This window comes from Amphiprion ocellaris, chromosome 11, assembly GCF_022539595.1.
Source record: "Amphiprion ocellaris isolate individual 3 ecotype Okinawa chromosome 11, ASM2253959v1, whole genome shotgun sequence".
Lineage (NCBI taxonomy): Eukaryota > Metazoa > Chordata > Actinopteri > Pomacentridae > Amphiprion > Amphiprion ocellaris.
In genome coordinates, this window is record NC_072776.1 from 15,814,059 (window position 1) to 15,840,225 (window position 26,167).

Here is a 26,167-nt window from a genome sequence, read left to right on the forward strand (position 1 = left end):
TGGCTTGCAAAGTGAAAGTTGTTTATCATATGGCTGTCTAATAACCAGCACTATCACCAGTGAACAATAAAAGTGAAATGAATGTTGGCATTCCTCGTAGTTTTCCAAGGATTTGGATGCGTGAAGCAGGGAAGCCTGGTGTGACTTGATGCCTAAGGAGTAGGTGCCTCACCCTGATCAGATAAGAGTAATGGAAGCGAATGAAAAGACCCCTGTCCCTGATGGCCACAGCAAAATGGATGTGCTCCCTGAGGTGTACCTCTGGTATCATCCACGCCTGTAGACACAGATTTATTGCCCATTAAAAAGCTACACTGAAATGTACCTCTTAAAATGGTGTGTTTATCCTGTTGAGAGGTCCTTTCAGGAATGAAACGAGACAACTGTAAGCACCAACAGACTGGAGTCAAATCAGTGTGACAATATGCTGTGAGCCAAGTTCAAATAAGGTTTAATGCCATAAAAACCTAAATTGATCTTTACAGTTACATTTTAACAAAATGAACTCTCTATGAAATCAATGTTCCAAAATTAACATTTGTAATTACACTATACACACAGAAGTGCTCTTATGCCTATTTTACAGGGGAAACTGTTCAAACAAGATTAGGCAAGCAGAAAATCAGAAGAGGTGCAACCTGCAACTACAAAAATGGAAATCAAAGCAATCTATAACTATAAGCAATAAATATGACATTTATCTACATGATATTTCTTAACAAACACCAAAAATAAGGAACAGTATACTTATTGATATATTTCTCTGGAAAAATTTGAATAAACTGACATCATTTACTCTGAAGCCATTATTAAACACGTTTAGTTTTAGAGTTACACGTTAATACACAGCATTTGCACAAAGGAGCAGAACTAAAATATTAACATAGATCAACTCTGATTTCGTTCCTTATCATACACCTTACTTCATGTGTATAAGGTGACAGGATCATTTACAGCTTATGGGGAAAGACATGAGATACAACAGATAAAATAACACTGACAGAAATGATTGCCATGTCCCTGGATATGTGCAAACAACACAACCTACGGCATTTAATGTGTAGACGGCCTTCAACGAAAACCTTTTCAACTGTTTTAGTGATCGCTAAGTCAAAGCACATTACACCTTGTTCCACGAGACTGGATGTTATGCACTTTCACACAAAAGTCAGTCAACTTAAGCCTGCTGTACATTTGGGAAATGTCTAATATTTCAAATTTAGTCCCTCTCCTCATTAAAATTGCAGAAGGATTCTGTACTTCTGCCTTTTTTTCTCTCTTTTAGTTTCTCCACTCTTAGTAAATGAAATTTCCCAGGCTAATTAAAGCCTATTAAAGACAGGTAATGTCAGGGCTGGTGGCGGGACCATGACAAAGTGCTGATAATTGTCTGCCAGACTCACTAAATCCACCTGTCCTGCAATTATTGCTTCCCCCTCCCCACCTCTCCTGACACATTAATCCACTGCAGGGCTCGCTCGGCAGGCTGATGCCTCAAAGTACATCCTGCAAACACAGATGTTGGATTTCAGAGTAGTTTAGCATACACATGCCTTATGATGACTGTAGCAGAAAACCAACACATTTCAAGGAAACAAAGAGGGCAGCAGCCACATTATACATGGATGGGTACCTACATATGTGTGTGCATAAATTTACGATCACGCTCTCGGGTTTCTTTTGCTTTAGATTTGTCGGATCAATTTATTTTGTCATGGGCACTTTAAATTAGGTTGAATCAATCAATCGGCTTTGTCTCAGTCCCTACAAGAGGAAGATAACAGAGATAAAAGATTGGTTGTAAGACCTTATTAATTGTTGAAAGCTTCTTGAAGAAATACCCATTGATCAAACTAATCAGTAATAGCAGACACTGTCCTGTCTGTGTTCTGTTAACAGGTACAAATGGATGTTAGCTCCACTTCAAAGACAATGAATGGATCATTTTTTAATAGTTAAGATGTAGTGATCCTCCAAGTGGGACATTTTTAATTTTATGCCCCGCTGAATAACTGTTCAAATGTTTGTAATTATTAACACGATTCATCGTTATGTCATGCTTCATCTCGTAACTGTTTAAACAAGGTGAGGAAATTGTTTGATAATGTTAGCATCAGTGCAGCCCTTGGAGAAGTCTGCTCTGCACTTCCAGCTGGGGAGGCTACTTGCCTGTGGCCTAGCCTTTAAGGAAACATCTGGACAACATACTAATTATACCAGGGGTTTACAGAGAACATGTGCTGTTGTGATGTGGGGGGATTCACCCAGAGTTGGTAGCTTCCACCGAATCCCAAGTCAACTCCTAAAACCAAGTCCCTGGACACCTAACTATCTAAAGTGTTAAATCGGTATACTTTTGCAGCGTATACAAAAGTGTTGCCATATCCCTCCAGTGTGTGTCCCTTTGTCAGCCGCACCTCCAGCAGTGTCTCAGGTATTTAGGTATTTTGGGACAAGGAGTTAAGAGTGTGACATGTACATTATTTAAAGATAAAACAAAAGGTGAATGTATACTAACAATGGCTAGGTCATCCAGTGGAGGAGTAAGGTGTGTCACTGTGGTAGTTGTAGTCAGGGCATACCTTCTGCACCAGTTTATAGTCTACACTGTAAAAGGCTATATAGATGCATATGACTTTGAAGGGTTTCGAGCACAGCCATGACACGTGGCTCTGCGTCTGCTCCTGATAGCACACCTTGGATGGGTCAAAGCCGCACAGGGCAGTCTTCTTGTTGCGATCCGTCTTCTCGTATTCAATGCGACAGTTGAATGATTTGGTGTCTTTGGTCTCCAGTGTGGACTGCTGGGCGATCTCAAACTCCACCACTTTGGAGGGCGGCACCAGACTGACCGACACGTTCCCCAGGCCCGTGGAGTTGTGGCGGAAGTAAACGCTAAAAGTGCCGTTCCCGTGGTCCACGATCTTCCCTGTGATCAGCAGGTTGAGTTTGACAGTCTTGATATTGGAGTGGAAGTCCCCCCACCCGAACATCTTTTTGAACTTGCCAGTCTTGACGATGGGTCTGCGCTTAGTTCTGGCCTGTGCGCCCTGAACATCTGTCTGGTTAGATAACCAGTCCCAAAAGTCCTCCATGTTCTGTAAATATGTCAACTCCCTCATGTTGCTCTTGAACTCGGGGGAGCCCTTGGCAAACAAACGCAGGGGGTTGAGGATCCGTGGACTGGCCCCCGTGGGAGACATCTTGTGTTCATTATCACTGTCCCTCCACTCTATGAGCTCCGTGGCTCCTCCATTTACTTTCCTGCATGTGACCTTTATGGAAAGCAGAGCACAGGTAGACAGAAAAACAACATTAATTAACATGACACAATAATTAAAATAACTATTCCCAAACAGTTTACAGTTATTCTTTAAAAGCCGAGTTTCTTATTGGCTGTTCCAATGAAATAACTCACACACAGACAAAAAACAAAGCATTTCACTTCCATAGTAAAATGTAAAAAAAATAAGAAACCTTCATATCGTGCAGTGATACCTTTCAGACAATAATTCTTGCAGAAAATATCATTATGACAACAGTACTGTCCACCCTGACTGCCAGCTTGTTTCTTATATTTGCACTGTGAAATGGTCACAGCAGCACTTGAACACTAAAGATGAAAATAACAAAACAAACCAAAAACAAAAAATGAAAAAAACAAAATCCTGGAGCCACCACTTATCACACCAGCTATTAGATTTACTTTAGGAAATGCTGAATAACAGCAAATGCACCCTTGGGAAAAAATATATTTGGTAAACCAAAGCTTTACAAAAAGCACTTCAATCAGACGGCTAAAGGAGTGCTCAGTCCTTGGAAATAGGACCATTTATTGAAAATATAAAGTTCAGGACAGCCACCTGAGTCCTTGGAATGACACAATTTATAAAAACTCCCATCATTAAACTTTTCAAAAACAATTTAAAAGCAAATTCAAAACTGAAGAACAAAATTGATTACATTTGGTTAGTGTCCATCACCGACACCCATGAATGCAGTAGAATTGAACATGATTATTCACCTAACCCAGTAATAACAAAAACAGCACTCAACTGCTTATGAAGTACTTGTGAATAAGTAGCTATTAGCATATCACACGTAGGTTCTTCACAGAAAATATAATGCATATTTACATTTAATTTATTTTTTTAATATTGATTGAGCGATGAGAAGCTCAATAACCTTATATCTGTATTTTAATATAGCTGAAGCCAGGAGATGGTTAGCTTAGCTTAGCATCAAGAAATATGCATCCTGGCCCAGCCTAAATAAAATTTGAACCTTTGAAAGCTCAGTGTTACCACCAGTGAAAGACAAGCTTTCCCTCTGTCCAGGTCTTTATGCTAAGCTGAGGTAATAAGCTTTTGGGGTTAACTTTGTGTTAACTATAGTGTTACTGATATCCAGGGGTTAAACTGGGCTGGAGCCCATTGGAGCTAAACTCTGCCTCCTGATATCTTAAATCCACCCAGCTGGAGCTCAGCTCTGTCTCCTTCAGTATCAAAGCATTAGCAACTCACACAATTCCTGGACTCTGCTATAAGACATCACTGCCAGACAAATGTGGATTCCTTTTCTTTGACATTATTAAACAGTTGTAGCCATCAAACCGCAACAGAATCAATAGTGTCTCAAAAAAAAAGAGAGCTCCTCTGTGCAATTTACAAATGTGGCACAACAGTCGTAACTCAGTAATATAAAAATGTTCTCACGTGGAATGGAAATCTTACCGTACTTACTGTATGTGATTATCTGGATATAGGTAGTTCAGTGACCTGTGCACACCACTTCAATCCATGGTATAAGATAATTTTAATTTATTGAATTTGATAAAACTTTTAAGTTTCAAACCTGATTTTAGTGAGTTGGGTCGACATAATATCATTGGTAACTGCATCAACTTAATATTGTGCACAATTAAACTCTAATTTGTCATTTTCAAGATGTAAGTATTTTGTATTCAAATACACAACTGCAGTATAAAATTAATAAAAAATGCAAATAAATGAATTTCCTACTAAAGTAACAAAAACACAAATGCGGCCAAAAAAACAACTGAAGATAATCAAATTGGAGCAACAACTTAACTAGTGTCCTTAATTATGATAACTGAGTACATAGCCTTAAAATTCCTATTAAATAAAGTTGAAATACGAGTTGGAACAACTTAATTTAACTTGATAAAACTTAATAAAGAAGAATTTTTGCTTTTAACTGGTGGTATCTGTACATGTTAGATTTAAGATGCGAAAGACTTACCTATCTATCCCTGAAATTTCACTAAAGGAATGGATGTAAACATTAGAAAATTATATTTAGGAAATCCAACAGAAACATTTTTGGGGTTGCTCTGGATAATCCATATACACAGAACACTATTTCTACATCACCATCACTACTTTCTGCTCATGAAAAAGTCCCTGTGAAGAATAGAACTGTTTAGACCAGTGGTAGCCAACACGGTGCCCGTGGGCGCCTGGTTGCCTGCAGAGACCATGTGAGTTGCCCCTGACACGTTCTAAAAATAACACTAGTCACCATGAAATTCCTTATAAAAAATTATAGTTGCTGTCCTTTTTAAATAAAAAATACTTACATTAATGCAGATTTTAAATTACAATATTTATTATATTTTAAAAAAATGTCTTCGGTGTAAATGAACTTTGAACTTGTCCGAGTCAAAGTTCACTGCCATGTCAAACCACCACGTCATTCTGCTGAAGCGTCCGGGTGCAGACACTTTGGGAAGCTAGATGTGGTTTTTACCCCCAAAACATGACAGAGAAGTGAAAGAGAAAACACTATTTTTACGATGACTGGGAGGAAGAGTTCTTTTTCACGACAGTGAAAGATAAATATATGTGTCCTATTCGCGGGGCGACTATTGCGACGGCAAAGCGGCACAATGTGGAGAGATGCTACTTTAGCCGCTACAAAGCTTCCATGCTAACTAGCCACCTGCTAGCGCACATAGACTGTATGCGCACTACGGACAGGAAAAGCCAGGGACTCGTGGAGAAAAACGTACCATTACAAAAGCTTGTTTAAGTGCCGACGGAAACAAGCTTTTGTCGACGGCTCCTCCATGACGGGTCGCCATGCAGGCTTCACTGTACGATGCAGAGGTGATCCAGACTTCCCAACATTCCTACATTACCACTGCAGCATTCACCACCAGGCCATATGTATGTACAAAAATGACTGGATTTGATCATGTGATGACTCGTGTCGTGAAGATCAGAAATGGCTCCAAAGCCAAACAACCAGGACATTGAAGGTGCTGCTGGAGGAGCTGTCAGCTGATCATGGTGACCTGTTACTACACACAGAAACCCCATGGATCAGCAGGGGAACAGTTTTGCAGCGTTTTTTGTCACTGTTGGCCGAAATCAAAAAGTTCATGCAATCCAAAGGGGAAGACACCTCGCTGCTTGAGGATACTGAGTGGATTCTTGCCCTTGCATTTTTAACGGACATCACTGGGAAACTGAACCATCTGAACTGTGAGCTGCAAGGTAAAGGTAAGACATGATAAGCTCTGCAATGCCAGGCTTCCCACTAACACACATTTACAGACAAGAAAGAGGTAACATGTTGTCATTCAAAACACCGTGCCATTACACAAAAATGTGAAAAATAATTTGTTGAAATCATGTAATGATTTGTTGTTATGATCTGTTAAAAATGTTGCAATGCTGGTGAAAAATGCTGGTGATTAGTACTAATGTGATAGGATTCATTTGAAAATGTGAAAGAGTTGTTTTTTTTTCTTACATAGCTGATAATTTGTACAAACATGGGACAGAGTTCATGAATTGTTCAAAAATGTTACAGAGGTAGTGGTTTGCACAAATGAAGCATGATTTGATGACAGTTAATGATTTCCTAAAAATGTTAGAAGTGACACTTTGCACAGAAATGTAACTGTGTGATTTTGAACAAAATGCTGCAAATATGCTGATTCATACAAAACTGCCAAGAAAGATATTTACAAAAGTTTCAGAGATGGGATACCTCTGACTTTTAAATATTGGAACACATTTCCATATCTATGTCTGTGTGTGTGTGTGTTTCCTACCGTCATTGTTGTGGAAATCGTTGTTAATAATTATTCTAAGGAATAATTAACATAAATGTGATCAGACAGTCTTTTTACATATTTTAATTATTATTGTTTCAAGATGATTGCGCAAGTTTGCTATTGAGGAAGTTTGTATCAAACAAGGTGCCCTTCATACTACTCAGTACCCTTGAAGTTGCTCTCAGGTTCAAAAAGGTTGGTGACCCCTGGTCTAGACAATGTTGTGAATGCTTCTTTGTGTGTGGTGACTGAGGATGATGCTAGGACAGAGCATGAATGGCATGCCTTGAGCATCATAACAACCAGGACGAAAGAGGTCGGATTAAAGTAAAAAGTGACTTCAGTACATATGTGTGACAAAATTCCATGCATAAACATATTAAAGGCATCATCTTGGACACACTGATGACCATAGCTCATATTTGCATTATGTTTCTAATATATAAGGTTCTGATTACAAGATGATGAAAATCCTCTGGACTTAACATGGGAGCTGGTCTCAAATCAGAGGTGTACTTCTGCGTATACAAACTTTGGCTTGTAGTGGTGTCTAACAATGAAAGCGTCTTCGATAGTACTGTGCTAAAGTATGCTAAGTATAGTGCTAAGTGCTAATCCAGACGCAGCAATGAACTGTGATCCCTTCTTGTACCTCAAAGCCATTTAGCTTCAGGAGCGATTCCTGGTCCACTTCAGATAAAGCTTTAATAATTCACAGAAATAAGCTTAGCTAGTTTTATTAGTAATTAGTAGTGCCGGCTTTCCCCAGGCTCGGTTGTAGGGATCACTGAGAGAAGCAGATGTTGAAAGTACACAGCAGCGGCTGTTTGAATTCTCACTGAGATGCTGCGCACTACTTCCAGACTAATTATAATTTTGCTGTAAGCCTAACTGAGGCATATGTGTACAAAGCTAACAAACTAGGTCTGTCTGCCACAATTTGTTTTGTCACAGTCACATACTTATAAACCTTTCCATCTGACGTGCAAAGAGGCTTCATACATCTGCTGTGCAACTGTGTGTATAATAACTGCAGCTTTTCTTTCATGCACTGCTGTTGTCTCCAACCACAGTAACACTTTAATGCCTAAAGCGGAAGGTAATGGCTCGCCTATCTGGATATGCAATGTGAAATCAATGTGTCTCCCACGGACAGTGAGCCTGACCCATCTATCAGCTCTCACAATGCTTAATTAAGACAGTTGCTCCCTGTAAACATGGATGAATGAGGCAGCACTGTAATAATGTTCCTCTGTGTTGTTCATCACATCCACAGTCATTTAATCAACCAATTGCAGTGGCATTATTCCCCACTGATACTGCCACTTAGTAATACCTCGTGTGAGCTCAGCTGTTAATTTGATTTGACTCGTATATATCACAATAACAGCCGCTGCTAAACAGAAAATCTGTGGGCTCCCAACAGGACCATTTCCTCACTGCTGTGCACAAGTAAGACATGGCTCTTTTCTTCTCACCAGCTCAAACTGTTATATCTGTTGCACATTAGGTGTCATGCTGTGCAGCTTCAGAGGTGAAACCAAATTGTCTTTCAGTAAAAATCTCAGGTGAGCTTTGTATAGGATGATTATAATGGAAATGAGAGAGGAGTTTAAGTATGATGAGCAACTGGGGAAATTGCTGTGACAACAAGAGGATCAGCAGAGGGATATCTAATACTTAAATGCCCCGAGAGAGATGAAGCACTGGGAACTTGAAAGCTTGCACTGACACATAGGCTTTGGTTTCTTTCTGTCTTGCTTTCTCTCTGCACACATACAGCTACAACACGCACGCACGCACGCACGCACGCACGCACACACACACACACATACATATAGCTACAACACACACACACACAAGCACACCTTGTTCATTTAGGCGGAAGTGGTGTCTCTTAAAAACAGACTAAAGGAATCCGATTTTTTGTACAAAAAGAAGCAAGGTCTGATGAAGGAGAATCTACAAAAGCTTAATTAAGATTTCTTAATCGGTGCTGCCGTGCTAGAGGCATTTCAGGGCGACTTGAAACAAGACATTATTATGATAATAACTGCAGACTTATGGAGCTGAAAACACCAGACCTCATTTCAACAGCATAAGGCAAAGTGACTAGTGGCAAACGCTGCGGATATCTGTCGGTGTGGTTTAGCTTCTTCCTTTTCCTGTATGTCCTACATAAAAACGCAGAGAGGTGCATGAACCTCACAAGCCCCTGCAGAGATTTTACACTCATACACCACAACAGTCAGTGTTATATGGGCCCTATAAAAGAGTAAACATAAAGACGGTGGAGCTATACAGGCTGTAAATTTAATGGCTATCCACCAGTATGAACTAAAATGGTGACGTCTGACAAACACGAGCTCTAATGTGTGTGTGTGTGTGTGTGTGTGTGTGTGTGTGTGTGTGTGTGTGTGTGTGTGTGTGTGTGTGTGTGTGTGTGTGTGTGTGCACGTGCGCATGTGTGTGTGCATAAATATATATATTGCGACTGGAAGTGTAAACTGAGCTTCTTTTAATCAACGACATTTTGCATCTCCACTGACTAGAGGAGTGTTAACTGTAATTTACACCTCTGTTATCTCAAGAACAAAAGGTTCCATATTGTGTTGTAAGTGTCTGTGAAAGCATATATCTATACATTACAGACACTGCATCTATTATTCCACTCTGACCATTTTGGATTCTGATGCATAGTTGACAGATTTTATACCTGCAGTTACATTCAAATGAGGAAAGAAACTGACTGACAACTGGACTATTTAAATTATTCATTTACGCAAGATGGTCATAAAAGAATTTTTAATATAATGCATACAATGTGGGGAAAAAAACTTTGATAATCAATGTTTTGGCCTGATCCAGCAATGCCAATATTAGATAAGCCCACTCTAAATGATTTCTGAGCAGGGTCAGTATTATCTGCCAGTAGCACAGATTTATCAGTATCAAAATATATGTGATCTGATAAACAACTGGGAAAAGCAAAGAAATTCCCAAACTATGTCGGAGGTAGATGCATTTCATTGTTTGTCCTCCAAAGAGTACATCACAGTTCTATTTTTCAACTATACAATGTCCCACTTAACACATGATATGTTGTATCACCACAGTTCCTATGGCCATAATTCAAAGAAGTAAATTACATTAGCTGATGTATGTATTCATTTATTTATTAATTTAAATTTTCAAATATCGACATCTGTATTGGCTTTGATGTTATCCAGACTGCAATGAGTGTCCAAGGTTTGCACCATTTGTACATATTTTAACAACAAAGGTGGGGAAACTCATCCATCTTCATCCACATCCTTGGACACTTACTAGTGTAGCTGCCAAAGACAGACTGTTCCTTCTCAGGTGTGAAGAGGAAAATGCATGTTGTTTATGTTTGAGTCAGAGCTGATTAAACTACACATGTATCTTAAGCTTTTTATATCACTTCACGAGCAATTACTGCACAAAATGGAATTGTCCTGTTGTTTCTTGTGTCAAAAGTGCATTCTCCGCTGAATAAACTCACTGTCAGTGAAAGTTGTTGTTACGGCAAAAGTACTTTCCCTCACTTTCAATGATTTTTTTCACAAAAGCTGGTAGTGTTGCATTAAATCTAATTTAAGGCTGTGAAGTGATTTCTAAAGGTAAAATGTATGGGCTGTAAATTTCACTTTTAAAATGTTTTTGCTGACATTTGTGCATCACAATTATCATTTTCACTATATATAAGATAAATAAAACATGCACTTGTGTAGTTCAGTCATCTATTTGATTTATTGTTGTGCCAATCAATACATTTTGGAGGTATTAGTGACACTTAAATACTGACAGTAGCCTGAGCAGCAGGGAGCCACACAGCGAGTCAGAATGAATCAGCCTCCACATTCATCTGTAATGAGCATTATGGAGCTGCCTGCCTGCTTGTCCCGTGGGTAGACATATCTTTTAGGGGCCTGACATAAAGGTAATTGCCATAGTGACCAGAACTAGCCTCTAGAAAGTTATTAAGAAGCCAGTGACATCTGGCTTCTGGATCATCTGAAGAGATGCTGTTAAAATGCATTTGCGGTGAGAAGCTGGCGACATTGTGCTCGGCTGTGATGGGTTCTGGGCCGCAGGCAAGGCTATAGCGTTGTTTTGATGGCGACCATGGAAATCTCTCTCAAGCTCCCCCAGTTGACAGTGTGGCCCCCCACTCACGATCTGAGATCTGCTGCTCTGTTTCTTTTTCATCATCATTTTTTTTGTCTGTTCTGGAAATGAAAACAATGCCTTTGCATCATCTTCATTTACAAGTTCCTTGTTTCAGGAAACTAAAATAATCTGTTTTTGAATTTTCCAGAGTTGATTTTTTTTTTTCTCCAGCACATAAGGCTGGGATATGCGTCTGGGGAAAATTGGTTTCAGGCATCTTTCTCACAATAAACAAAATGGGCAATTAACCTGCTCATCAGTGCAAGCAGAGCAGTTCCAATGATGCACTCCACTGTTCTTCATGGATTTATCTGTGCAAATTGACCTCACTTTGGTGGTGCAATTCATTTCTCTGCTAATTTTCTGTGTCTGAAGCTTCATTAACTTGATGCGCTTCTACGTAGTAAAAATCTGGACACCCCATGAAAATTACACCGCCTTCACCACTGCCTTTCGTAATACTTTCCCAGCGCCATTGCAACACAACACCTGTCATATTGGAGCTGCTCAGCCTGTGCTGCTAGCATTAGACCACAGATTGTAGCAGAGCCGGATTGACTGCAGCCTCTTGCTTTCAAACGTCCCGACATGACAAGTGGCTCCATCCACGTTAAACCCATTCTCAGCCTACAATCCTCTGCCCTACGTCCTTCCTTAGCCATCTTCCTCGTGATGTTATAGGGCATATCATTTGTAATGATTCACACCCAGAGCCGGTTCCAGGAGAGAAGACCCTGGAGGCGCTTAGGCAGCCCAGAGTGAGAGTCTACATTCAGCTGAAGAATAGATTGGTGCTCTGATCGCTGGAACAGCCTCACGCTCCAGAGCCATCACTTTTAATCAGAGGCCATCCAGGGAAACACATGGCAGGTGCTTCTGCGCTGGGGTGGATCGCAACAGCAAATCCACACCGGGGGCACCTTACCAATCACACAAGGCTACGGTTAGTGTGTGTATGTGTGCATGTAGCATATCTACAAGCCTCCAGTATAATCCTTTAGGTCATTACCACCTGATCTCTGCGAGGATGAGACAGACTACAACTTCTACTACCAGGGCTCTCCTGCATGAGATAATATACATCCTATTTTGAATTTGTGGCCTAGTTTGTTGTCTATACACCTGACATTAATGAGCTAATGAGCCCTCTCATTACTATATTTGGAGCCAAGAAAAGATATGATGCATTTCTTTTATTACTATATTTTGAAACAATACATCATATGCTGTTTATACAATTATATATATGGTCATGTAATGCTCATACTGACCTCCAAGGCTCTGAAAACTACTCCTGTCTCCACTGCAGTATATTTAACCCAGAGCAGCACCTGACTGTCCAGAGGTTTCATACATGTGTTGATGATGAGAGGAAAGACTGATGACAAGCTAAAAAAAAAAACAAAAACAAAAACCCACAGTTGTGATGTTTTCGTTTCTATAATTTCAGCATTATTGCATCTCCACTGTATATAGCTTCTACCTCTCACTGCTGATGCTCAAAACACCTCAGTAGCATCCCATGCTTTTGTTCAATGTATGGCTAATGTGTGCTAGTGTGGTCAAGCTGCTCACGTGGACGAGGAGGCATGCAGAGTGAGTGATAAAATCTAAGTTATTAAAAATGCAAGTTGTTAACATCCAACTTTACTCGTCTTTGCTGTATGTGTACACACTGAATAGTAAGTGTGCAAATTTGATTTCTAGCTTCAAATTAAAAAAATAAAGTGCAGCAAAGAACTGTAGCCAGAATGATTTAATTGCAAGAAAATGCACGATGTACAGATTATGACTACAGATTTGTTCTTATTGTCCCACAGCAACACAAAAGAGCAGGCATCCAGCCGCATAGAAACGCATTACCCAAACCTTCATTAGGTGTACAGTGTTTAATGCAGTGGAACTAAAGCCCAAAAATCAAACAGGCTTATGGAAATATTAGAAATTGAGAGCTAGAGCTTGTGTGAAAAACAGCCATGCAGTGTATCTGTAATGAGCATTACAGGGCTGGCTGACTGCTAGTCCCACAGGTAGACACATCTTTTAGCAATTTAAAAATAGATAAACTACCCTAGCCTTGGCAACACTTAAACGTGCAACCTCTTTTTAGCATTCATAAGAAGTCTTAATATTTAATAAATGGTCTACAGCACATTATAAAATAGCTGTAAGCCAATACAGTACAAAGACTCAACAGTTCATTAAGGTAGACTATTTTTTCAGGAAGAATTATAGAGTCTCTATTTTAAATGATTTTTAAAAACGTATATGGTGCTTCAAACTACTAATAAAGGTTTGAAATGTTTAAAAATAAATTGTTATATGCCAGATGAGGCGTTTTATGTTTTAGAATCAAAGTGCCAGCAACAACAAGCATTTGTCTTGCAGTCGTGTCCTTGCCCAGGACACTGTATTTATATCACGACCAAGTCTAGAGACAGAGCACCTCTAACACGAGCCCACATTCCTCTTCAACAAATTAGAAATATGCAGAGGACTTGAGTGCTCAGTAGCAACTTCCTATCCGGTTCAGAACCAGCGGGAAAGTGCAAGGCAATATTCTGATATCCCTCCCATTAGTACTCATTAGTGTAAATTATTTCATGTTTCCATTGATGGCCTGCTCAGTAGTCATGGGTCAGATCAAACCCATCTTTGAACTCTGCCTTCATTTTGATCCCAACTACACATCTGTAAAGTTTCCTGCCTGCATCTTGCCCAGTTGTGACTCTATCATGCTGACAAAATCTGCCCACAGACAGACAACAGCTGCCAAAGCACTCCGAATCGCCTTAAGGGTCCCTCCTGCTACAGTAGGTTTCTCCAGGACCACATTCTGCCATGACGACACACACAGACACACACATAGACTCACAAGGTGAAAACAATACCTGCTTCGCTGTTGCAGCTTATAAAGACGATCCTGTTAATTAGTATAGTATCTAAATGTATATTAAGCTAAATAGGAGCCTGTTTGTGTGCACATGTTGTGGCGAAATATTATCTGACAGCTCATGATGTCACTCGAGGCTCCTCAGAACCTATGATTAGCATAAATTATAGCACGCAACATAACCCTCCTGTGGCTAACATAAATCATGTGATGTGAGCCATTAGCCATGTTTATAGTGTCAGTGCTCTTTTCCTGCTCAGTCACACAATCCTCTTCTTTTCCTCTGCCACTGAACTGACACCCGCCGAGACAAAACCTCGCCTCATCTTTTTTGGACACTGTTGGTACTGATGTTCGCACGAGTGTTCATACCGAAGCAATCTGTATCATTAGAGAGCATTCCCCTACAGGAAGCAATATGCTGAAGTGTACAAAATCATGCACAATTACCTCTTTCCCACAATATAGAACCTGCCAACACAGAAATGCGGAAACATGCATCAGTGAACCCTAATAAAGTGAACAAATTGCAGGAAATTATACCACAGTTAGCTCCGACCTTGCTGACATACTGCAGCATCCGTACCAAGAGTTCTCCAGGTATCACATCGACTTATGCTGTTTCACACGTATAACATAGCAACTATAAAGTCATCTTTAAGGCCACACGTTGTCTGCTTTCTCTGTCTGTCGAGGATTTTGTCAGATCTATTGAAAACAGACATCACAAAACAATAGTTACACGAAAAACTGTTCATTTCATGTCTAAACCATCCACATCTACTGTCTGATCCAGCAAACACACAGCACCCAAGTTCTCATATTCCTGCTTTAGCAATAAATCCAGGGAAGAAGTGAAAGTTAAATGTTCTCCAGAGTTTGTTTCTCTTTTCACATCTCAAGTTATAAAAAATTTTTAACTTTTAGTTTTGCTGAGATAAAATGGTTTTTGAAGGCTGATTAAAAAAAAAAAATCTGAATTAAATATATATTGAAACTCTTGATTGCTGCTTTGATGAACATTTGATGAACACTTTTTATATTCAATTCAAAATGCTAAAACTTGTCTTATTACTGAGAAGTAACACAATTGCATTAATAGAGTGCATTCATGTACAGACAGTAGTGTGTTACTCAGGTCCTATAATCACAAGAATAGCCCTTGTTGTTTTATGATTCATGATTGGATTTTTTGTTTTAAATATTGGATATTTTAAAACAATATATTAGCATTATAATGCTCATCAAGAGGGAGCACATTAATTACTAACTGTATTCACTATTGGGTAATTGTATCTATAACCTGGATAATATTTTATCATCTGCAAAGTGATAAGCTCTCAGATAAAAAATGGCAATAATTGTAAAATAAAATACAAGCTCGACAAAACTGTACTAAAAATACAATACCTGAGCTATGTGCAGTTGTGTAAAGTGAGGAGACCTATAAAATCTCTTTAATTGTTGCAGAAATCTAGGATGCATTTGACTTTTAAACGAGCACTTTGCTTACAAGCATCAGTAACTCTGACAAAAATAATAAATCAAATTATGACAGACAGCTTTTTGTGACTGTACGCGCCTGGCATGGAAATCAATAAAAAGTATAATTTGCTTTGCTACATTATCACAGTTTAAAATAATACGTTTCCTCCTGAGTTTGTGAATTAGCTGCAGGAGGCCAGGGGTGGTAAAAAATGGGATGTTAGTGAGCGTGGTGTGGGGAAATTTAAATGCAGCGATGATGTTGAGTGTTAACAAAGATCCCACCAGGAGTGAGGAGCAGGAGGAAAGAGAGAGAGCGCGGAGCCTCCAGGTAATCTGGATACTTGCGTTATCTCAGCACCTGCCATATATGACAGCAGCAAAGCCCTGAACACTTCACTTTTAGGCAGGCGTTACCTTTCAACGCATCATCAGTTTCATAATCCCCTTACATGGTCAAAGCGCCAACTCCTGTGCTGGCTCCTGACACCTGCCGCACACCTCCGTATGTCTGATAGCAGGGATTGAAGGGGATAATACCACAAAGCACATCGGACTCAGTGTAATTATCATTCTCTTGACCAGTTTTTAACACCTTGTACTTTGTACAACAATAGTAAATGTGCTTGTAAAACTCCTTTAGGTAATACTTGAGGAGGCACGACATGTTATTCTTAAATTAATACTTCAGGGTTTTGGTTTTAGTTTTCCTGCTTTCATCTCAGGAAGACATAATCTAAATGTTTCTCTCACTAAGCTTTTGTGCGTGCATGTGTGTGCATGAGAGAGACACACACAGCTTCAATTTTGTGTTTTCTTCTTGTCAAATCTGTGCAGAAAATGATAGGGAGTGTTTTTATTCAAAAATGTTTCCGCTTGATTTGCTCAAACATACGTCCACTAAATTTGACAGAGCAAATGTTTCTATTCTCAAAGCAGATTGCGCAGCGGCTGATTTCACAGAAACAGCTCCCTTTGAAGAAGAAACAAGAGTTGGAAAGACGCTGCTTCCTTTTTCTCTGAGTAGCTCTGAAGACAGGTACTTCACAAGAAATATACAAAGACAGAGGGGAGCTGACAGTGCTTTGTTAGGGCTGAAAATGACAAGCTGAAAAGAAAGGCCTCAAAGCCTGGAGGCAGAGGAGGAAATGCAAAACTGAGAATAATCAGAAAGGAGATTTTATTGTACTTATTCTGCAGCTGTCACACCTTGGCTTTTACAGGGAAGGAATGCAGTTTTAATTAAAGAGGTCAATCATTCTCCAGAGCTCTGACATGTAGTGTGATTGCTTTCTATAAGAAACCAACCAGGTGGTAATTAAGAACTTTGTATGTCAGACTGTTTGGGAAATATGAAAGCGTTCAAAGGTAGAAACTTTGCCTGTTCAAGTCATGGTTTTGTGTGATTACAGTTTCAGACATCATGGAAATGAAAATATTCGACTGAATAAAAGGGAAAAAAATTACATTAAATCCCCCAGATAATATTCCAACAACCTGACCTGACTTTTTTTTTTTTCAAAAATACTTGCAGTACTTGACCCAATCGCCACATTTTGTTTTGTTGCAGCACAGCAGTGAAAAGCAATGCAGACAACAGCCTGCTAAACAGTAAGGCTGTGCATCAGAGGCTGCTGAACGCTTCTGACACTGCGGAGCGGTAATGACAATGCTATAAGGTAGCAGAGCTTCCATATCAAACAGCACCTCGGGCTGCACATCGCCCATAAAAATTCATAGCTGTGGACCAAGATCAGGAAACTCAACATCATATTAATAATACTGCCTGCACTAGCACCTCCACACCGGGTGTGAGTTGTTCTAAGAAAGCTCAGCACTTCCCTTCATCCTAAACAGTTCACATCACGAGAGCAGCAATCAGGAAAGTAATTGTGCTGTTCATAATTGTTTGACTTAAGTCTTTAATGGGCCATCCAGTAGCCAGATTAGGGTTATTGTCAAAGCAAAGGGCAATTGTGTCACAGCTATCAGTCATTCGGAGTGTCTTTCTCTTCATTTCAGGACCTTTATCATGGATTTATTGCCAGTACACGCACAATTATGATTGATGATTGGAAAAGGAATAGGCTGCGGGGCTCAATACAGTCAGTACAAGCTGTAGTGGCTGCAGGCTACGTTTGAAGGGTTTTCACCCGCAGAAGCGACAACCTTTCCTTCAGAGGTCCGAGACAACATACAGGCTGAGGACTGCAAATGCCACCGACTGTATTGTTTATGAGGGATTATCTAGTCAATCCTTCTGGCTAGAAAGATTGTGACCCCAATATGAGCACAGATACACATCAGCACCATGTAAGCTCCAAAATGATTCCTGGAAGGCAGCACATGCATACGAGGCCCCCTTCACTCTGTCAATCCATGTTTAATCACTTCCATAGAAATTTCCACTGGTCTGCCATGCCGTTTTCTCTCATATTTCCTCCCCTCCTCCTCTCCCCACCCAATTTCTCTGGTGGCTTTTTGAAGACTTAAGTTCCACTCTTTTTTTTCCTCTTTCTTACAAGGCAAATCCTGGGAGAGGTTGATGTGAAGACCAGGCAGAGCAGGGATGTGAAGAATATAAACACAATTTTTTTTTTATTGTCCAGAGGGAAAGGGGGGTTGCTGGGGGTTGGGCGGTGGGGTCTGTAAAAGAGACGGGGACCTTATCACAGCCCAGCAGCTCTGTAATTCGCCGCCATGATAAAGTGGCAGCGCGGAAAACCTTACAAGGCTGGCACAATCCAAAGACGGATTAGGTTTTTCTGACATAAGCTTCCTGAAAAACTAATCAATCAGCCCATGCAGTATTATCAGAAGCGTGAGATTAAAGAGCTGCTCCTAATCCCCCCACTGTACATTTTATTACACTTCCCAGTGTTAGTTGCCTTTAAATATACAATAAATAAATAATAAAACCAAACCTAATTGAGCATGGGGAAGGGGAAAAGGGTTAAAGAGCCCTTAGAGAGGGAATTTATGTAGAATTTGTGTTTTGTTATGAAGACAGGGATAAAACTGTTGTCCTTGCCAGTGCACTTTTTGACTTTGAATAGAGCATCACTGTGTCTGGCAGGGGGGAAAAAATCCTCTGGCAGAATTTTACACCAATATGGCTGGCTAAAATTGAATCACATCAATTATTTCTTTCTTGTAAAGATTTTTTTTTCCCATTAATGTGTGAACAGATACATTATCAAGTAGCGGCATGTTAATAAATAAATAAATAACAGTCAAAAAGGCTAAATCCTTTGAGAAATAACTTGTAATCCCTAAAATCACTGCACATCAAAGTTGCAGGGATGAACTCCAAGCATGGCATGATCCAGAGCACAAGACGCATTCAGCTTACTAGTAACCAGTTAAGCTTTGTCTCTCCACTGCGTCACACCCTTCTATCAGGATGCTCGCGCCTTCCCTGCTCAGTCCAGCCCTGGGTGGTGTTTTCTGCAACAGAGAGGGTAGCTATACATTTAACACCACCGCTCATCCTCTTGGCATGGGCCACATAGATGCTTTGTCGTGACACAATATTACCAAAGAACTCTTAGCCCGGCAATAAGTTACAAAGGCGTAATAGACTTTGTCAACGTCTTCTCACACTTAATCCCAAGCAGAGTTGAAAAACCCACTTTCACTGCATGCAATCTGTGGAATAGAGGCAGAGCAGCACAGGCAGAGAGAGAGAGAGATGGCAGAGAGCAAGGCTCTCAAATATGTTTCATCTTCATCTACATTGTTCTGCTGTCATTGCACAGAGGATAACTGCAGCAGATGTCATGGGGAAGAATGGATTCTCCCAGGATGGCTTTGACCCTCTTATTTGTCCCTGGGGTATGGCACAGATGCTGGGGCTGAGGTTACAATTTCACCGCTTGATTCATGTTCTGAGTGTTTTTTTGTTTGAGTGTGTGCATAAGGGGTGAGAGGAATAAAAACGTGGTTTTGTTTAGGCATCTTATTGTGGATATTCCTCCTGTTGCAAGCACATAACTTCTGCTTAAAACAAGGTTTTACAAGAACGTAAGGTTTTTAATATATATATTTTTTTTTTAATCAAAGGGTACCCCAGTAGTAACTTGGGTTAATATCTGGACTTGCAACTGAGGTCATCCTTATGCATCCTTCCAGTGTCTCTTGAACTAAGGAAAAAGACAGTTCAAGAGATTTCGGTGCACTTACTTCATGCTTTTCATCAGCCTGATGGTTTTGCATTTCCCCCCTATGAACGTGGGGTAATATTGATAAGTGCTAATATGTCCCCAGTCAGACAGTGGTGAGTCTGCTGGGAGGGAAGCCACTGAGGCATATAAAGAGAAGCTCTCCAAGGAGGCAGTCTGCCTCTCTCTCTCTCTGGAGGCGCAGTTCCCAACAGGCACAGGGCTGATTACAGCAGCAGCCAGAGCAGACAGCATTTTGCTGCTGCAGCTGCACAGTTCAAGGCTATCTTTAAAGAAGCCCTCTTTGAGGATAGCACAGATGTGAAGAACTTCTTCAATCACATGGCATTTTCTGTTCAAGTCTGATCATGGCAAGAGTGTGTAAAGTACGGATGATCACGATAAAACCCGCAACTACTATAGCCAAGGACAAAATCAGCAGATGTTCAGAAAAAGTGGAATGAAAAGACCTTTATATTTCCCTAAAGCTCATGATCTTTCTTTGGAGTGCTTATTGCAATAAAATCAGAATTAAACCAGAGAAAGATTATGTCCAGAAGCTTAACACAATCAGACTCTGGTAAATACTAAATAAATTCCTGTGTATTTACAGGGACGTCATCATGGCATAAGTTATCAAGGAAATATGGCACAAGCTTTGAAAATCTGTGAGTTCTGCAATTTTAATCTATTGTTCTTAGCTGTCATTTTTTAAAACTATGGCCTCGTTTTTAGCGTGACACATAACGGATGTCTGGAGTTCAACACAGAGGTCAAACCTTGTTCGCGTCTCGGAGTAAAATAAATTTGAATGACCACAGATGTACATGTGACGAAGAGGCAGATTGTATTTCCACAATAGAAATAAATTATAAACTTTGCAAACCTTCACTTTAGTAAGTAGTAATTTAAATCTCATTAATAGTTGATTGCTAATTTTTAACTACAATAATTATATTTTTCTGTAAATTAAGCAGCAGCTATAATAGGCTTTTTTGCATAATGAGAGATTCATGTAAATTTTCTATCTAAATGAGAAAACTGAAGTTCCTGAGAAAAGTCACAGTGTTTAATAAGAGTAATAAGTTAATTAGCTGCATATTGAATGTCACACACATACTGGCAAAGGTGGTAAAGCTGGAGTTTGTCCTGGAAAATTAAATCAATCAGCTAAACTGCAAGGTATTATTTCAGCTAATACAACATTTTTTTTTAAATAGGCTGAGAAATAAATCACCATATTTAGAATTGTGTTCAGGGATGCTGCATTTTAAGGAATGTGAAAAAAATCTGTTCTGTTGAAATAACTATTTCAATGGGCAGCCTGCATATTCAGATAACATAAAAACAGCCTTATCCCCTGTAAGACTGAAAGAGGAGTTGTGGTCGGCAAACAAATTTGCTGCTACTGACTGTGCCAAGTGCCGGAAATTTATTTAATTTGTGTGATGGACAGCAGATCTACAATAATTGGCAACAAAATATATAAATATAAACCAAAGAGGCTGAAACATTTAACTTTGTGTGAGCCAAACCAATTTCTTGTCAGAGCCCAGCAGCTTTATACAAACACTACTTTTTTTTGTCGGCCACAGACATATTTGTGCCTAATTTGCCTCCTCGAATTCAGTCCTGTCACGCCTCACCTGGTGCAGGAGGACAAAAAACAAAAATGCTTGCAGAGCACTCATCTTCAACGACTTCTCGACTTATTTAAGATGAGCAGCGATTAAGTCCTCTCTGGAAGATTTGGAGAGGGGAAGACGCACATGCCTCTGAAACATCGCTGTGGTCACCTGGGAGGGGGGAAAAATGGTAATATCGACGCCGTTAAATCACTTAAAAGCCTCGTGGTAAATTCACAAAGACCCCACAGATGGGACATTTGATTCTTATCGTTGTGAAGAAATAATGAACTTTGTTCTTACCGTTTTTCAAAGGCAATACCTCACTTAGTTGTGTAAGGCGGCTGGAAGCATCCTCGGCCAATCCACTTTCGGCAACGTGTCCTAAAATCCTCTCAAAACGTCTCCGTCTGTCGGGATGTGGAGGGAATTTCCCTCGAGCAGCTGGAACTCTTGGTTTGCTCTACAAACAAGATGAAACGTCTATATTCAGCGGCTCAGTTGCAACAACACTCCTCTAAGTTTCCAATCCAGCCAAACCGAAATAAACTCTGGACTATATTTTCCCCTACTTAATCCGGAGTAATGTTAATATTAAGACGCCGATGTATGCGGTAAAATAGAGCCAAGTGAGCCCGTATCCCAGTGCCAGGACTGCAGTCAGTCAGACAGCAGTGCTCTCGCTGTGTCCGCTCTTCAGCTCTACTTGATTTCAGTGCGCAAAATCCTCCGCTGCGCGTCTGGAGACTCCAAGGTCGGCGCGCATCCGTTCAGAGTCAGACCCAAAGATCTACCTTTGAAGTCTTACTCTCTCCATCTAGGAGACAAGTGGGCTAAGAGGCTTGATGTCACTGTTATCCGGTTTTGTTCAGGCACACGTCCGCGGTTTAACCCTTTAAGCGTGCAGACGTGTAATCTGACTTGTGCAAATGATTAAACTACTGCTTTAACTGTGGATGGAAGTCGTGGATGAAAAATCGGACATGTAAATTCAATCATATTAGCGCAGATCCAAGCTGTACTGCTTTGTTCCTTAAGAGATGTGTAGACTGTATGCAAAACTCTGATGCATTTATTTTATTCAACTTTTTTATTTTTCCAATAAGCACTTTCAGTTTACAAGCACAACCTTGTTGACAGGGCTACATATTTTATTAATATTATTTATTATTTCTCACATTTAATTCGTAACAGGCTGAGGCAGCATCCCTGACCACAGTTCACACAGACAGCAAAAGGTCAAACATTGTGCTGAAAGCTGTACAAAGCAATAGGATTTTCAACTGTAGACAAGACTGGTATCTTGGGATCCCTTTGATTTTGGCACCACCATGTGGCTGCAGCAAAAACTCACTTTTTGCACTAAAGTTTGAAGTTACAGCTACATGAGTCAACCACAACATTAAAACCACTTACAGGTGAAGTGAATAGCGTTGGTCATCTTCCTATAATGCAACATCGTGCTGGAAAAATGTGGGTCCTGGCATTCAGGCAGTTGTTACTTTGACATGTACCACGCTGCTAAACATAATTGTAGATCAAGCACACCCTCCCAGCAGGAAAATCTGCCCTGACACATCACAAAAACAGCTCAGGAATGGCTTGAGGAGCAGGGCAAATGCCCAAGACGCTGACAAAATCTGATCAAGCATCACTGAGATAAACAAGAACAAATCTTATCTATGGAGACACCGCCTTGAAACTTAAAGGACATAAAGATTCCACCAGCAAAATCCTGGTGCCAGACATCGCAAGAAGTCCCTGGTGAAACAATACCAGGCAGGTGGTTTAGATATTGGGACTGATCTGCATAGTTTACAGTGTGGAAATAAAATGATAAGTAGTTCATGTTCAACTGAATGTTTGCAAGACTAGTCAATGTAAAAGTTCTCTACATTAAAGCATAACCTTTGTGGCAAAGGTTTGTGTTAGAGACGATGCAGGCAGGTGAAACCATGAAACTCAAGAGGAGCAGTTGAGGACAAAATGTTGCTGAATAAACCACTGAGGCAGTATCAGTTGAGTGTGCCAGTATCTCCTTACTGTTTTCTTTCTTTTCTATGCCACACATAGAAATTTGATTTATTGCAGTCTTTCCTCTCTTTTTTTGATAATGGGAAAAAGTTACATTTGGGTGCAGCTAAAACAGCAACCACCACATTCTAAATATGTATTATTGTGGATTAGTTCAGCTTTTGAAGTACCAAACTGCAAGTGGCTCCTACGGCGCTTAGCAAAGTGTCCATCCCTTTTAAATGTCTCATCTTCTTCGAGTTGCAAACATTTTATTAAACTAATCACATTCACTGTTTGTGTGATGGTAGCAGTAAGCAATTGTATAAAATTGAAGTACATATTGTGGGAGCCAACAGGCTTATACCCGAGGCCTATGCATTAAATCATTTGCTGCAGTCTGACTGTCCCTGAAAACACCTCTTGTTTGTCACAGACAGTAGTGGAACTTTGTTATTCAAAGAGCATAATTGATACAGTTATTCAGGAGCAGTTGGGAAAGAGTGGGTCAGCGTGACCTGAGGCAGCATATTCAGCTACGCTTAATGGAGCTGGCAGGATGCTGCAGAGGTAGTGGCACGATGAAATTCTAGAACAGCGCTAGACGCACAGACGTTCCACTCCCACACTGTACATACAGCAACAGAGAATTAGTGTGTGAACAGTGAAAGATACAAACACCCTCTGTCTTATGTCTAAGTTACTGGAATCCTTTTCAATAACATGTGAAACAAAGTCTTTCAAAATTCAGGAATTAAGATGACGCACACAGTTGCAAAATCTCTGCATGTAAGTATTGCACACTAGTCATACCAGAAGTTGATCCTGGACACTCAGTTTATTGTAGCTGACTGAAGCAATAAATGTGGGGTGAACTTAAGTGAACTATCTCTGCTGTCCTCATTTCATTGAAGGTTGTAGTTTATCATTAGACAAGTGAGTGAGATAAACTAGACAGAGATGAAAGACCTCTGTAATAAACATAATCACAGAGTTTGGTTTATTAATACAATATTCCTTAAAATAAAAAAAAAAACCAGGAATTTCTTAATTTTACAAACTGGATAGGTTGTATCAGATATAGATTTGCTTTGTGTTACGTAGTAGTGTTGGGTGACCCTCTCAGAGAAGGTAGAATGACGGATACAAAGACCAAAAGAGAGCATTACAAAACTTAGTCTATACTGCTTTGATGCTGTTCCAACACCAAACCCCTCCAATTAAATTCCCACCCACATTTATTCTGGCGTCTTTGAATAAAAGTAGGACAATGGACAGGCATGAGTACACACAGCTTGTTCTGTGTCCAAGTTTTCTTATCGGCCTTTTATGCTTCCTATAAAGCTTCAATGGAAAAACAGACTTTATGCTGTATTACCTACAGATAAACCTTCGTTGTCCTGAACAATCAAACACATATCAGGCCTCCAGTAACCTTTGATATGAACTAGATTTCAGCACGCACGACTTTAACATATCTAAAATGATAAACATAACGCAGTTACTTGATAAAATGAATGATTAAGATAAGCAGTGTCTGCCTCAATGTCTAGCGAGAGATAATGTTGTAACCCTCCTGCCAGGGTCCAGAGCAGGTTCTGTACTTCCTCTGAATCAAGTATTGGCAAATAATGACAACACAAACAGCTAAATTTTGCTTTTTGGGATTTCAGATTAACCAGAATGTTGTAAAATATGCACGTGTGTATGTGACACCAGTAATTTGCTGAAAAATTATTCCTTTTTTTAATTGATAATGATGATGCAGTGTTAAGTGCCTGGTAAGTGAAATGAAGTCACACGTAGAGTAAACCAACAGATCAGAGCTACTTTTTGGTGTGTTTTTGAACTTTGGCACCACTGCCTGGTTGAACAGCTGAATCCTTTTTCATCTTTTGCAGCAATCAACATGACAGTACAAGAGTTTTCCAAAAGGCCTGTTTGTTTTCTTAATGCAGGCAGATACAGCTATAAGGCATCGGTTTGGCGGAAAACTGACAGTTAATACACAGTACCTTCCTCTTTTGGCACATTGCATCAGGATGGCGGCATGTTGCTGTGCTTTCACATTTTCGTGTTGAATTCTCAGGATTTTATGAACACATCACAATCCATTCTACTTGCTACATGTCATAAAATGTTTGGAGCATGAGCTTCACCTTGTGGTAATGGCACTTGCCCTTTTGTTAACCTTTGTAAAACATTCTCCCACCTTAAAGCTCCTCTCCAATCATTAATTTAACCACTGAAAACTCATCTCTGTGAATCAAAGCTATGTATTTAGAAGTATTTTAGCCAATAAATTGAATCCCTTCCTGCTTTAAAATGGCCTTCGTGTCACTCTAAAATGTGCAGATCTATGAAAGAGCAGCATCTCTCTCCATCCACTCCTCCCTGTTCACTGCAGCTCAAGCACACCAGCTCACATAGGACTCTGCTCAAACACTATGCACTATGCTGCATAATAGCAACTTGTAATATTGGAGTAATCAGGCCATACTGATCATGTTCAATGCAGAAATCAATTATGAAGAAGAAGAACTGCATGCAAAGTTCCATTCCACAAGTAGACAGGGTTGGGTTGCTATTTGTTACTCTGCCAAGGAGCGCCAATCGTCACATAAGAGTTGTGTGACGATTGGCGTACGTTTGTCTGTCTATGCGCAAAACGGAATAATGGAATTGTTAAGGATTTCCATATCATTGTGAAAGA

The 26,167-nt window shown here is 40.0% G+C and overlaps 1 protein-coding gene across 1 annotated transcript; it reads right to left on the reverse strand.

Annotated features, from left to right (window-relative positions):
• Positions 1-434: 434 nt before the first annotated feature.
• Positions 435-22,291, reverse strand: nxph2a (neurexophilin 2a). The gene is made up of 3 exons (XM_023275224.3): positions 21,745-22,291; positions 21,463-21,612; positions 435-3,275 (listed from the first exon to the last, which is right to left on the reverse strand). Exons 2-3 carry the CDS (start codon positions 21,505-21,507, stop codon positions 2,529-2,531), a joined length of 792 nt encoding a protein of 263 aa, XP_023130992.1. The 5' UTR covers positions 21,508-21,612; positions 21,745-22,291; the 3' UTR covers positions 435-2,528.
• Between the last annotated feature and the right edge of the window lie 3,876 nt (positions 22,292-26,167).

What these genes read in the sequence shown, in the direction of transcription:
- nxph2a (XM_023275224.3), bottom strand. Translation starts at nt 21,507, where the DNA reads ATGAGTGCTCTGCAAGCATTTTTGTTTTTTGTCCTCCTGCACCAG. An exon ending in TTTTTGTCCTCCTGCACCAG is followed by an intron (nt 3,276 to 21,462) that starts GTGAGGCGTGAC and finishes CTTTCCATAAAG; the next exon opens with GTCACATGCAGGAAAGTAAA.